Source organism: Sorex fumeus, unplaced genomic scaffold (genome assembly GCF_029834395.1).
Source record: "Sorex fumeus unplaced genomic scaffold, SorFum_2.1 ptg000264l, whole genome shotgun sequence".
NCBI lineage: Eukaryota > Metazoa > Chordata > Mammalia > Eulipotyphla > Soricidae > Sorex > Sorex fumeus.
The window spans coordinates 6108229-6123276 of record NW_026606321.1 but is presented as its reverse complement, the minus strand read 5'-3'; the positions used below and the strand labels follow the sequence as shown (position 1 = coordinate 6123276).

General features: G+C 43.5%; 1 protein-coding gene across 1 annotated transcript in view; it reads right to left on the bottom strand.

The window, feature by feature from the left end:
• The window catches only part of SEMA5A (semaphorin 5A), a 302092-nt gene that overhangs the window by 15761 nt on the left and 271283 nt on the right, over positions 1-15048 (bottom strand). The window contains exon 15 of the mRNA XM_056109051.1: positions 3679-3904. Coding sequence (XP_055965026.1) covers positions 3679-3904 — 226 coding nt within the window. The remainder of the gene's footprint in view (positions 1-3678; positions 3905-15048) is intronic.

Below are 15048 nucleotides of genomic sequence, written 5' to 3'. Positions count from 1 at the left end.
CCACATGCTCTTGGAAACGTGGATGAGTGGGTCACATGTTTCTAAAGCCGTGCCTTCACCTGCTTATGTTCCATAGCGAACTTGGGTTAGGGGAAATCAAGGAGTTTACTGCACCCAAAGCACAGAGCTTAAGGTCCAGAACCCAAGAGGTTCCCAAATGGCTTTTCCCCATCATTGTCATCTGTCCTGAAGTCTGAAAGGCACCTCAAAGCCGCGGTGCTTCCCAAGGAAGAAGGAGAACAGCAGAAGTGACAGCATCTGCTTACTCTCTCTCTCTCTCTCTCTCCCCCTCTTTCTCCTCTCTCTCTCTCTCTCTCTCAGTATGGGGTTGCTGGTAAGTCATTCTTCCTGGGTCAGGTCTGCACTAAGTAACCAGAGACTAAGTTCTCACTTATGCAGATAAACATATCTAACCACTTATAATACAAAAAAATAAAATCAATATAGTTCTTAAATATCAATGCAAGACAAAGATTTATCAAACAATTCTTAAACTGTGCAGCTTGCTCTAGACTTGTACAAGGAGGCCAACAGGTCTCTCATTATTAAGCTACTTCATGGTTTATTTAACTTCTGCCCAGAACCCTCGATGGAGGCTTCTGCAGAGCAAATGTATGATAAACTTCTTTCTGTGGTGAACAAGCACTCTATAGTCAGTGGAGACCAAGCACGCACAGTTAAGCCTCATTCCGTGTGGTCTCTGCAAACAGAGTCCCGCTCTGCTTTCCTAAGGTACCAACAACAAATTGTGTGGGTGCTCCTTGAAACCTGAAGCCATTCACACAAGAAGGTTTCCTACATTTAATTGATACCCAGGACAAACTTCTGGCAGAAACATGGAATTTCTTTTATAAATGTATATTTGATTTTTTCCAAGGTTTATATTATTAACATTTAAAATAAATATTAGCTTTGGTTTTGTCTGTACTGGGGAATGGAAGAATAAAAAAAAAGAACTATGTCTGTTCTACAAAGAGAATAGAGTTGCTGGACTTTCAATCATTTACTCTCTCTCTTTTATGTTTTGATGGGGGCATCATCCTAAGTAATGTTGGGATGGGGTCCAGGGACCAATTGCTGGGGTTGTGAACCAACCAGGCTGGTGGTTCAATGCAAAGACCAAAAGAATAACAAGGATGCCGCAGTGGTGCTCTTGGGGCCACACAAGTGGTGCTTGGAGGATGCCAGGCTACAAATGATGATGCTCAGGGTACCATGAGATGCTCACACAAGGGTCAGTGGCATGTAAGGCAGGCACCCTAACAATGATACAATCTCCCAAGCTCTACTTTCTCTTCTTGTTTTTAATTTGGTTTTGCTTTGGGGGACACATCTGGCAGTGCTCAAGGTTTACTCCTGGTTTGGTGTTCACAATCACTCCTGGAAGTGCTTGAAGGACCATATGTAGTGCTAGGAACTGAAATGGGTTGGCTGCATGCAGGGCAAATGCCCTAACTTCCATACTATCTCTGACTCCCATTTTCTCTTCTCTGTTTGCCTGTATCTAAAAGAAGATAGCTCCTTCTAATCAGTCTGAAATCAGAGGACTAGTGAATGAGTTAGAGACAAGCTGCCAGACTCAGAAAACAAAACATAGGGGTTCAGTTCAAGTTAGATTTTAGAGACATAAGGGTTGGAGCGATAGCACACCGGTAGGGCGTTTGCCTTGCATGCAGCCAACATGGCCAACCTGAGTTCAATTCCTCCGCCCCTCTTGGAGAGCCCGGCAAGCTACCGAGAGTATCTCGCCTGCACAGCAGAGCCTGGCAAGCTACCCGTGATGTATTTGATATGCCAAACACAGTAACAACAGTCTCCAATGGAGACGTTACTGGGCCCGCTCGAGCAAATCGATGAACAACGGGAGGACAGTGACAGTGACAGTGAAGACATCACTGAATGTGTATAGCCCAAGAACTGCAGGGGGCATTTTTAGACACTAAGACATAGTCGAAATTCCAAGTTAACTGGGCTCTTTGCATTTTGATCTCCTGGCCCCAATGAATCACAAGATCATCTTGCATGTAATATAAATCTTTAAAATGGTTGTTTAGTTATTTATCACTTGGTATTTCATGACATATTTCTTCTAATTACAGTAGGATTTTACAAAATTTAGAAGAGTCAGTGTCATTTTGCAAATTTTCATAATGGATGGCATTTTTTTGGTTTGTTTTAGCTAATTATAGGGTTATCTTTCATTAAAGCAGATTATTCCACCCTGGCTTTACCTAGAAACAATAGAAAGTAGAGTCTTGTTGCTTAACGACAGTGAGCAGAATGGCTTGAGATGGGAGACAGTTTCAACAAGAACAACACCCCCAGCAGTAGCTCCTAAGACCAACTGTGGGTCTCCAACTTTAAGGCTGGCAGCTCCAAGTTGCTTGAGCTATTCACCAGCTCCTGGGGGAGAAACATAAGTAAGAGGCTTATATACAGCTGGCGCCCTCCTCAGAGTTACTCCCTGTGGTAGATTCTCTCCCAGACACAGATTTATGCATCACTGTCACTGTCACTGTCCTCCCGTAGTTCATCGATTTGCTCGAGTAAGGCCCAGTAACGTCTACATTTTGAGACTTGTTGTTACTGTGTTTGGCATATTGAATACAACTCGGGTAGCTTGCCACGCTTTGCTGTGCAGGTGAGATACTCTCGGTAGCTTGCCGGGCTCTTCGAGAGGGGTGGAGGAATCGAACCTGGCTCGGCCGGGCTGGCTGCACGCAAGGCAAACACCCTATCATGAGACCTTTTCCACCCCCATCAGCTGCTTGGTGACTCCTAGCTCTGTGGTTTCTTCACAAAGCCAACCACCAAGGTTCCTTCTCTAGAATTGATGTAGACAATGTTTTCTATGTTAATTATATATTATGTTGGAACCATATGCTAGAACCCTAAATACTAACATGCTGAGAAAGATTCATGGTGCTTTACAATGCTCAGAGGCTCCAAAAGAGGGCTTATTTTTACTCTGAGATCTGAAAAGAAGCCTTCAAATTTGATGAGGTTGTTAGAGGGAAGGAAGAAGGAAGCAAAACTAGTTATTAAAGTGACGGGCCCATGTCCGTGCTATGGAGACAGGCGAGCTCCAACAATGAGTTCTGGAGAACCGAAAACCATTCAGGGCCAAGTTTGATGGGTCTTCTGGTATACCTGGTAGCTTTCCCCATACTACTTAATAAGATAAGCTCAGGATCCACGTAATTATATGGTCAAGCAATACCAAAGCATCTTCAGAGACCATCACCTTGGTACAAACAAAAATGTTTGTTGTGTCATTTGGGGATGAATAACAGAAATGATTATCTTCAGTTTGAACATTAGTGCCAGAGGAATTGTCGGAGATCACCGAACCTTCTTCAATACATATTTTGATATTAAATAAATCCCCATGAATCATGATAACCTACTAAAAATATACTATACATATACTATAAATGTTACAATCTACAGATGATTGAATTTACCGTATCACCTAATATATAACTACCATTTGTAGTATAGGGCTTCCCATCAATGGACCAGAGAGTCAGTTATTTTTGAGGAGAATTGTTAAAAAGGCTGGCCACAAATCATCTACATTTAAAATCACTGAAAATTTCCTCCTTGTTCTCCCATAACCTTTGAGAAAGTCAAAGTTGGGTCCCTAGTCATGAGCTGGTCCCCAGGGTCACCACTCACCATCTGTGGAGCAGCCGCTGGTGCCATCACTTGAACAATACCGCATCTCAATTCTCTGCCTCCCCACTTCCAGCAGATTGGGGTCGGGCAGGCGGGCTTTGCAGGTGTACCGGAACCGCTGCTCATAGTGGCCACCATTGTCTGAGATGTTGACAGGTGTCCAGGGCGTCCATGGCGTGGTCTTCTTTAACTCTGGGCATGGGTTAGTGTTACAAGGCTGGTACTCCTGGAAGGGCAGAGGCGTGTGCTCATCACAGGGCAGAGATGGGGTGAGGGCTTCCCCCCTTTACGGGAAGGCTGGACCCTCTAAGCTGCAGATGCTGACACCAACCGGAGTTTGCTTTCTCTGACCAGGTGGGGAGGCGGGGGGCACACCCGGTGATGTTCAGGGTTACTCCTGGCTCTGCACCCAGGAACTCCTCCTGGCAGTGCTCTGGGGACCATATGATGGTGGGGATTCAACCCAGATCAGCTGCATGCAGGGCAAGTGCCTGCCCACTGTATTATTGCTCTGGCCTGAATCAGAATTCACTTTACAACGTTACACACACACATACACATTTCATGATAATGTGCTTTCACAGAAATGTGCAGTGATCAAGACAACTCCTACTGACACCGCATGGTTTTTCTGTGTCAACCATGAGAAAGGAGTAAATTAATTTTAAGCAGCTAAAATGGTGACTCGTCTATGCAGCTGAAAAGAATGATGAAATCCTGCAACTTGCTGCCACCTGGGTGGAGCTGGAGGGTGTCACTGAGTGGAGGGAGCCAGAAGGACGAAGCACAGGATGATCCCACTTCTCTGTGGTGTATGGAATATCAGGTCGAGGGAAAGCACTGCAGGGAAGTGGTAGTGTGAGGTCACCCTTGACCTGAGAGTGCGGGAAGAACAAGGTCAGGGAAAGAAATAGACTGGGCTGAGGGAATGGCAGAGGCATGGGTGAGAATTATCAGGGGCATATCAGAGTGTAGAGGTGCGGTATCTCAACGGACATAAACCACAGAGCCAACACCACTGACAGGAGGAGATCCAAAGGACAAACATGCCTGTCAGGGAGGCAGGCTGGGGATGGGAGGGACCTGGGGGGCCCTGAGGGTTGTGAGGTTGTTCAGCATTCACCTTACAACATCACACACACATTGCATGATAATATGCTTTCACAGAAATGCCAGAATATCAACGAACTAAGAATAATGTTGCAAATAACAGCACCTAATAAGAAGTCTTTAAAAATTAAAAATAAAAGTGGGGCTGGAGTGATAGCACAGCGGGTAGGGCATTTGCCTTGCACGCAGCCAACCTGGGTTCAAATCCCAGCATCCCATATGGTCCCCAGGAGTAATTCCTGAGTGCAAAGCCAGGAGTAACCCCTGAGCACTGCCGGGTGTGACCCAAAAAGCAAATAAATAAGTAAAAAATAAATAAAAAATAAAGAGTTAAATAAATGTAAAAGGGTGATCCCACATACATCACCTTTCTTTTACCCAATAAAAATATTAAATGCTGGGGGCGGGGGAGAGTATTAGTACACCAGGAAAATCCTTGCCTTGCATGTGGGTGACCCAGGCTCAGTTTGAGCTCTGGCACCCCATATGTTCCCCTGAGACCCCCAGTAGTAATCTCTGACTGCAAAGCCAGGAGTAAACCTTGAGCATTGCTGTGTATGCCCCCAACTTCAAATTATAAAAAAAGGAAATGGAAGCAAAAAAAAAAAAAGGAAAGGAAAAAAAAAACCCCAGAAACCACGATGCTTTTATTCCAGTGTTAAGCTTAGCTGTTTCCTTTGAAAGACTTAACGCTAATGGCGTGGACCCAGAATTGGCAGTATTAGACCATCTATGTCCAGTTTAAGATGGATTAATAGCTTATAAACTGGGACCACATATTTAAAATATGAGGGTGCTAAGAAGTACCCCAAGAAAACACCATAAATGTGAAAAGTTCTCAGTTACCAGTAAAAAGCAAACAGTTATGCTTAAGAAGTTCTGACACTGATATTTTGATGTTTTTCCATTTCTGTTCTCTCTCTAGAGGTGCTTTTTTCTTTCTCTTTGGGTCACACCCAGTGATGCTCAGGGGTTACTCCTGGCACTGCACTCTGGAACTGCTCACGGGAGTGCTTGGGGGACCATGTGGGATGCTGGGAATTGAACCAGGGTCAGTTGTGTGCAAGGCAAATGCTCTCCCCATTGTGCTATTGCTCCAGCCCCTAGAGGCTCTCCTCTATGTGTGCCAGTAAGCAGAGGACAGGGAACTGGGTGGACGAGGGTGTAAAGGTCCAGCAACAGCGCAAGGTGTGTTGGGATACAAGTGTAGGCTTCAATAGCTAAAATGCGCTACATGTTCTTAATGGTTTACTTGGTAGGAGTGGACAGTGAGGAGCACGGGAGCAGAGTGAGGGTGGAGGGAATGAGCTCAGGGTGGCGCTAGGTTGCAGAGCCCCGCCCTGCCAGTCAAGAATGCCTCCATACAGAACTCCTGCACCTAACAGCCTTTTTCCGAAATAAAGATATAGATAAAACAGCCACCAAGCAGCACAGAGAGGTTTTTTTTTTAAAGGAAAAGAACACTGCTCCATCCTTTCCCCATCTCTTAGCTGAGTAGATTTATCAGTTCAAAACTCCGATGAGCATGCTGTGTGCATGCATGAACTTGGGAGCAGGTTGTGAGTATGAGAGCTCACTCTCCACCCCACTGTTTGCCCACTCCCACAGCCTGGCAGAGCTCAGTCTGCAGGGCATCCAGTGCGGGGTGGGGTGGTGCCAGCAGGCTCTCTCCACAGCTGGCCCTGTCTTTTGCTTTCAAACACAGGGCCACGCCTGTCGCTCCCCTCTCAAACACACACTGCTGCTTAGAATATGGCTGTTTCGTTTCTTTGAACTTGCCCTGAATTCATCCTCTATGAGGGACTGGGGCATAGTCAGACTGGCCCGGGTGTGTGTCCCCATGTCCGGTTCGCTACATGGTCCTCAGACAGTCTGCAGTGAGGTCCAGCAGGCGTCCATGTGCGTGGGATGACCACACTCCCGGTTCTACTCGGGAGCTGGTTAAAATACTCTGTAAATATTCTGCTTATTCTAGCTCATTTTCACTTTCTCCACTGTTTCTAGGGGACAGTTCTCAGGAATTCTCAGTGCTCTCAGGGGCTTTAACAGAAGACAGACAAGGGGGTGGTCAATGCCGCCACTCTGCTTGACCACCAGTTCCTCCTGGCCCACAGCTGCCGCCCCATCCCTGTGCTTACACCCTGGAAAGATGGATGGCTTCATTTATCTTGGTTGATGGTTATTTTTTATTATGGCACAGAATGCTCCTTCTTAAATGAAAAAAAAAAATAGCCCCAAAGGACGCCATAAACTCAATTGTGCAAAAAACTAGGCAGAATGAACAGAGGAGAGCTGGTTCTCCAGGAGAAATTGGAGTTAGGAGATCAGAAGCATTGAGGCCAGGGACGATCCAGGCCTGTGGTGCGGCAGCTCATCCCTCACCCACCCAGACCCATCCCACCCACTGCCCCCTCATCACTCTTGCCAGCTCAGCTGGAAGAGTCCAGGACTAACTCAGAACAATGCAGTGCGTAGACTCTATTTTATAAGTGCATGCGTTTAAACACAGATGAGTCTGACATTACCTACACAATTTGAAGGTTCCACCATTAATAAGAAAATGTGGGGAAGATGCCCAGTAACATTTTCAGTACGCTAGAAATTCCATCTCTTCTATTTTGGGGGTGGTGATGGGGAGAGGGCACATCTGGAAATGCGCAGGGGCTATACTCCTGGCTCTGCACTTAGGAATTACTCCTGGTGGTGCTCAGGCAAACACTCTCCCCACTGTACTATTGATCCAGTCCCGAAATTCCATCTCTTTTATGGAGATGAGTTTTCTTACTGCAATATGCAGGATATTTCTAGCTGGCTCATGCGTAGGCAGCTGGGGACCATGTGACCTGGAGGTGGGCGTGGCTTAAAGGAGGGCAATATGGGTTCATCAATGCAACCCTTGGAGAGAAAATCTATTCTTCTGTTCACGGTTTCCTCTTCAGACAATATTGAATAGAGATGCAAGGTTCCTTCCCACTACTGATTGAGGTTGGATTCTGATGCGTTCAATTAAAATATCTAATTAAGAGTGGCTGAGGAATGGTGTGACTAGTAAGCTTTATATTTATGACTCAAATTATGAAGTGATTTAACTCACTGGTGAATAGGTACGTCGTTTAACTAAATTTGTGAGCTGCAATTTACTGATAAACACTGGTCTAGCCATTCCGATCTGAATAGACTTTGAATAGCAAGAAAGCTTCATGCCAAATAAAGGAATTTAATTTTAAACAGAGTTTCAGGAAGTTAGTGTGACTTATTTTTAACACATAGAATTATTATCTTGGTGGGAAATAACAGATTAGAAGGCTGGCTGAAATCAATCCTATTTCTGGGTATATCCAAAAGAATTAAAGTAATGAACTCACATGTCCCAAGGTCAATGCCGCACTATTCACAAACAAGACAAACAAACAAACGAAAACGAAACTGATGGGTGAATGGAAAGATAAGATGCAATACAAATATATGCATGGATGTAACTAGAATGTTAGCCAGAGGGAGAAAGGGCATCTTTTGATTTGCAACAACTTGGATGGCACCCGAAGGTATTATGTGCTAAATAAGGGAAGTCACACTGTGAAAGATGAATTCTGGATGTTATGACTTACATGTGACATCAACAAAGGACAAACTCAGAGAAACTGGGAGTACAGTCGTGGGTCCTGAGGGTTCAGGGTGGGTGGAAATGAAGAGCTCTTAGCCCAAGAGCACAAACCTATGCTTCTAGTGGAGCAAATCTGACCAAAAGTGGTGATTTCATCACCTGTTCGCGGATGAGTGTCAGTGCACATGTATAAAGAGGTTAAAAACCACTGATGAATGGCACTGCACACTGATCACAGCTAATCATCCTCCAGCACACACTGGGATGCTGCTAGGAGAGCAGAATTCACATGTTCTCATCATAGAGAGCAAAAAATTTTTGTGCTGTCATGGGGGTGGTGGCTCACACAATGTGGAAATCACTTTGCAATCTATAAAGTTGTAAACCTTGAACAAATACCTTATTACTTGTCAATTCTATCTCAGTATGGATGGAAAAAATAAACAGTTGATACAAGGACAAAATAAGTGGTCAAGAATGAGTTGAAGACCTGGGGCTCTCAGAGTGATGCACTCAACAGTGCAGGAAGCAAAGGAATTTTCTTCTTCCTTTGCTTTCTTCCTACAATTTGGGGTGTGTGTGTGTGTGTGTGTGTGTGTGTGTGTGTGTGTGTGTGTGCGCGCGCGCGTGCATGCATGTGCACACACATTAGGTGATGTGTGTATATGTGTATATACTAACTTTCCACCTTACATTTGACTTCAGGCTTTCCGTCCTAGGACGCCATGGAAAGCCAAGAAAATTAGAAATTCAGAGTTGTCACTGTACAATGTCTTCATTACGAAAGCTGTGATTTGCAGGCACTTGACAAAATTACATCTCCAACAAGAGGGCCATTCATTGAGCTTATTTCCTCACTTTAGTGCCTTAAATTTTCAGCCTATGAATGTGAACACCAAGAATTCAGACATCTATTTGTGTGTACGTATGCATGTGTGTGTCTGGGAAATCCCGTACAATGAAAGGGAAAAGCACCACCCACCAGAACCGAAATCCTGTCACTGGGAAAATGTTTGCTTCTCAGACCTGACATACGCAGTGTCACCCTGAGCAGAGTCTGTCCTCTCCTGCCTCCACTTTTAAGGGAAACATTTAGCAGCCACAGATCTGTGTCAGAAGAGCATCATGACCTAAGAGCGCTTAAGAGGAATTTTGAAAGGACAAGAGTAAATAAGGAAAACCAAACCGAGATCGTATTATTTAAAATTAGGGTTTTGATAATGCACAAAAGGAAAAAGAAAGAGAGCAAGAAGGAAAGTGTCTCTCATAGAGGGAGGCTGGGGGTGGGGGTGGGTGCTGGGGGGATGGTGGTAGGGAAACAGGGGACATTGGTGGTGGGAAATGTGCACTGGTGGAGGGATGGGTGCTGGATCATTGTATGACTGAAACCCAAGTATGAACAGCTTTGTAACGGTCTATCTCATGGATATTCAATTAAAAAAAAGTAATGTGGAGTTAGTGCCCAATTCAGTCAGCTTAATCAATGGCTGAATAAATAGTAGTAACCCTACATTAAAAAAATAAAAAAAATAAAGAAAATTAGTGTTTTGGAAGAACAAGATATAGGATATGCTTTTGTGATACAATGATACAGACTTTATAATTATATAACAATATCACAATAACAGCAACCTGCTTTTTGACTAGAAAATGTTGATTTGTGGGGCTGGATCTATAGCACAGCAGGTAGGGTGTTTGCCTAGTATGCAGCCAACCTGGGATCGATTCCCAGCATCTCATAAGGTCCCTCAAGCACCACCAGGAGTAATTCCTGAGGCATGAGCAATTCCTGAGGCATGATGCAACCCTGTGCATCACCAGGTGTGACCCAAAAATAAAAAAAAAGAAAAGAAAATATTGAGGGGCTGGAGTGATAACACAGCGGGTAGGACATTTGTCTTGCACATGTCCAACCAAGGTTTGAAACTCAGCATCCCATATGGTCCTCTGAGCATTGCCAGGAGTAATTCCTGAGTGCAGAGCCAGGAGTAATTCCTGTGCATCATCGCTGGGTTGTGACCCAAAAAGCAAAAAAAAAAAAAAAAAAAAAAAAAAGTTCATTTGTGTGACGATACATACATACATAAACATGTACATATATTTAATCACCAAACACATATATGAAGACCATGGTTCAAGAAAAGAAATAAGAAACACTCCCCTCTCCTGGTCCATAGAATTTGGATGTTGTAGTCACATAGTCACTCTTGCATGGGCAGCTGTGGCTGAATTTCTTGGTAAGAAATATAAAATCAAATTAGAATAATGGAATGTTTTTTCTCAGTTATGAAGACACAAGCCTGACGGCACTAAATTCTTATGACATCAGCCATCCCTAACTGGAATCACAAGAGCGTAACAAGCGAATACTTAGCAGCACAGGCCACTGGGAGGAAATAGCTGGATTGGTCTAGGTTTTATAAGCAAACATTTATTTTAGATATTAGCTTATTTCTAGACAAAATTTTTTGAGCCTTTGAGAAATAATATACTTAACGAAGATTAAATCTGGAGTCAGAGACACACGCAGCTAGCTTTCACCTGCTTAGTGACTGCTAAAAATACATATAATTTTTCTTTCTTAGATCCTCTTAAAATTTTTTGGTTTAGAAGGTAAAGGGAATTAGAACAATAGAGAGTTGTAATGGCTTTCATTTCTTCTTCCTCCCCATATTTTGTGGGTAGGGCCACACCTTGCTGTGCTCTGGGCTTATTCCTGATTCTGAGCTCAGGGGACAATGTGTGACACCACGAAGCAGACCTAGGTTAGTTGTGACCGAGGTAAGTGCCTTACTGTGCTGTCTCTGGTCCCATTTCTCATCCAGTCAATAGTGTTTTTATAAATATCTTACAGAGATCCAGACAGCTCAGCTTGCCTCTGCTTTGCATCAGCTATGTCCAGCTGTGTATTCTGGTGGGGGAGGTTGGGGTAGGGGAGTGGCAAGTACTCCCTCACTTCTGGAGGAAGACATAGAGTTGCCCTCATGTGGGAGCGAGAGACACACAGAGGGAGGAAGACTTCTAAGGAGTCCTAAGATTCTACCATCTCTGTGTCCTCCTTGCATACCCTCCCAAGTCCTGGACTGAGCTAAGATGTGGAGCTTCAGTCCTTCCATGCCGAGTGCTGGGAATCCAAGATTATTCTAGCCAGGTTACACACAGGGAGATGGACTTGTCTAATTGCCAACTGATATTCATATTAACTTACATACAAACTGCATACAAATTTTTAACCCCCATTCCTTTGCCAATATTATATATAGCACAGCAGGTAGGGCGTTTGCCTTGCACGCGGCCAACTCGGGTTCAATTCCTTTGTCCCTCTCGGAGAGCCTGGCAAGCTACCAAGAGTATCCTGCCCGCATGGCAGACCCTGGCATGCTCCCCGAGGCGTATTCGATATGCCAAAAACTGTAACAAAAAAATCTCACAATGGAGATGTTACTGGTGCCCGCTCGAGCAAATTGATGAACAATGGGAGGACAGTGCTACAGTGCTACATACAAATTCCCAAACACATCATTTCTCTTGCTCTCAATATTATTATTAAGTGAAAAGCTATGATCTTCAAAACTGCTTCTTATCTGAGTTTTCAAGAAGCTGACTTTTGATCAGTTCATAGTTCTTGAATAATTAAAGATGTCGTGCTCTAAAAGAGAGAGAAGAGAGGTGCCCGCCATAGAGGCAGGCGAGGGTTGGGAGTGGCTTGAAGGGGTGGGAGGGAAACTGGGACACTGGTGCTAGAAAATTCCATTGGTAGAGGGATGGGTGTTGCAACACTCTATGGAACTCAATCATAAGCAATTTTGTAGTGTTCTATCTCAAGGTGATTCAATTAAAAATAAATAAAAATTTAAAAAAATGTTCATGCTCTGAAAAGGAATACCAAGAACAACAATTTAATCTCAAAATTTCTACATGATGAACTGGTATATTTGAAGCCGTCACAGCTAAGGCTAAAGTTCTATCATGTTGTTTCACCAGTGTGGAAATATTTGGAACTTTTGAGTATCTTTTTGGCTGCTAAATTTGGATTCCATCACTTAATGAATCTGGGAAATGAAAAACATGAATGTTTTATCAACATTTTGGCCTATGATTCAAATCACAAGGCACTTCTCTTTTTTTGCTTTTCTGTTTGGCAAATTTACTGTGGGAAATTAATTATGTTCCTCTTAAATAGAGATCTTTTAAAAGAGTTGCTATTTATAATTTAAGTTGCTATTTATAATTTAGGTTGTCCTATTACCTCACAAATATTTCCTGCCAAAACTATGGGTAATGAGCTGAACATCTTAATTTAAACCTATCAATTTTTTAAAATTAGAAGTCAAAGTAATGTTGTCCAAGAAACATCTTCAATAAGCTATGAAAGTCAGAATATATTATCCATCCATTCACACATCTTCCAATAACTATTGCTGAAGCATGATGTCATGTGCCAGGCATAAGCTACGTCCTTAGAGGATCCTAGACATTAATATCAAAAGTAGGCATGTGAATTCGAGAGAGATATACAAAAAGTACATGAGCCTCATCCCAAGTACTTGTTATGAAAGCTAAGATACAGGAGAAACTTGGTCTCAGGTGGCTAGCATACCACACCCATGCCCTGGGCCACCCAAAGTGTGTCAGACCAATCAATGTCCTTGAGAGATGTGGGTGTGCTCAGTTCCAGCGCCCAAGGCAACATGGTTGAGCTGTTTTGGGCTTTCAGTTCTAGCTACACTGCCCACACCTTCCCAGGAGAAAGACCCAGCCCTCGAGAAACTGCTAACCAAAGAGATCCAAGTACCTGTCACACAGAAGGCTGCCTGCTTAAACTCAGAGGTCATCAAAAATGTTTGAGTATTAGCTAAGCCTTTTTGTTTTCATGAGGAGTCTCGGAGGTCTAATTTTAGAAAGGCATAACTGGGACCACGCAGTCATTGTGAAGGGAAACTACAGGAGGAGCAGAGTCTGCCATGGCTGTAGGCTCACAGCTGAGGGTCAAAGTTGATTCTCAGGCCACGGACCCTGATCTCCTGACAGATTCTATGAGTTGCACCTAAAGGTGACAGCAATGCTAACAAGAATTTGCCATCTCCCACCAAAAGGGACATTTCCAACCTGCGGACTAAGGGTTTGTGTATTGGGTATAATCTCCATCTCAATACTCTCACAGAAAGATGAGGGCTTGGATCTGACCCTCCCCAAACCAACTTGTGACAGAAGCCATTGATCTAAATCAAGTGATGACATCATAATACAACAATCTGTTTAATTCCTTTTAATGGATTTACAGGTTTATCAATTCTCTCTCTGAACTTAATAGCTTACTAATATCTCTGAAATATTAATTATTAATAAAATATTATGGCACTAGATATTTTACTTGCTACTTCTTGCAGCTGTTTTCTACAATTTTCTTTTTTAAATTTAAAATATTATTCCAAGATTTATTAAACAGAACTTAAAAAAATTTTTTTTGAATCACTGTGACATGCAGTTGCAAAGTTGCTCATGGGTCTCAGTCATTCAATCTTGAAACACACGTCCCTTCACCAGTGCACATTTCCCACCACCAATGTCCCCAGTTTCCCTCTCGTCTGCCTCTGTGACAGACACTTTTCTATTTACATTCTTCTTAGGCACTGTGGTTTCTGATACTGCTACTGAAAGGGTACCATGCATTACGCTTTATCCTACAGGCTGCATCCTGGGCCACACCCCTTTTCTTTCCCATGCCATTTCCCACGCTCCTCTGCACGTCCTTCTATGTGAGAGGCTGGTGAGCAGACTGGGTGATCTGTACATCAGTGATTGCCGCACAAGCAGATGGACCCAATGGCTGTGTTTCTTGTAGGGGAGGAGCCGGAAGCCCACCTAGGGTTTCTCTTACCCCGCTCCCACCTGCCTGAGTTCAGAATGGCCCTGTTTGTCAATAGCACCCATAGTGAGTGTCATAAAACACGGGCTGTCCTGCATTAACTAGCAGGCTCGGACACATGACACTCAGGCAAGACATCCTTCTCATTATTATTATTATTATTTTGCTTTTTGGGTAATACCCAGCGATGCTCAAGGGTTAGTTCTGGCTCTGCACTCAGGAATTACTCTTGGCAGTGCTTGGGGGACCATATGGGATGCCAGGGATTGAACCCGGGTCAGTTGTGTTTCAGGCAAATACCCTCCTGTTGTACTATTGCTCTGGCTGCTCCTTCTCATCCCTGACCTCGCAGTGTCTCCCATCTTTTTCTGCTTTTGTTCAATTGGCTGTTATCTGTGAATGGGAACTTTGGGCATTTTCTTTCCTTTAACAGAAAAGTTTCTAATGTTTCACCACTCTCCTTGATGATGTATTTGATTTTAGTCGGTACTCTTTCTAAGGTTAATGACAACTCCCACTATCGGCTAGCTGAATGATTATGATTATGAATACGTGCTGGATTTGACCAAATGTTTATTTGGCCTCTGTTGACATGACTAGAGAATTCTTTTATGTCTTAATTATACTGCATAAAATTTGCAATATTACTTGATCATTATAAATATTCATACACACGAGCCTATGAATATAAGGAAAATGTGACTATTGATATGGGATATATATTTGTACAAAACACCACTGCATGAGCTCGGCACAGGAGACCACAGTGTGTGCTGTGCGGGAGATC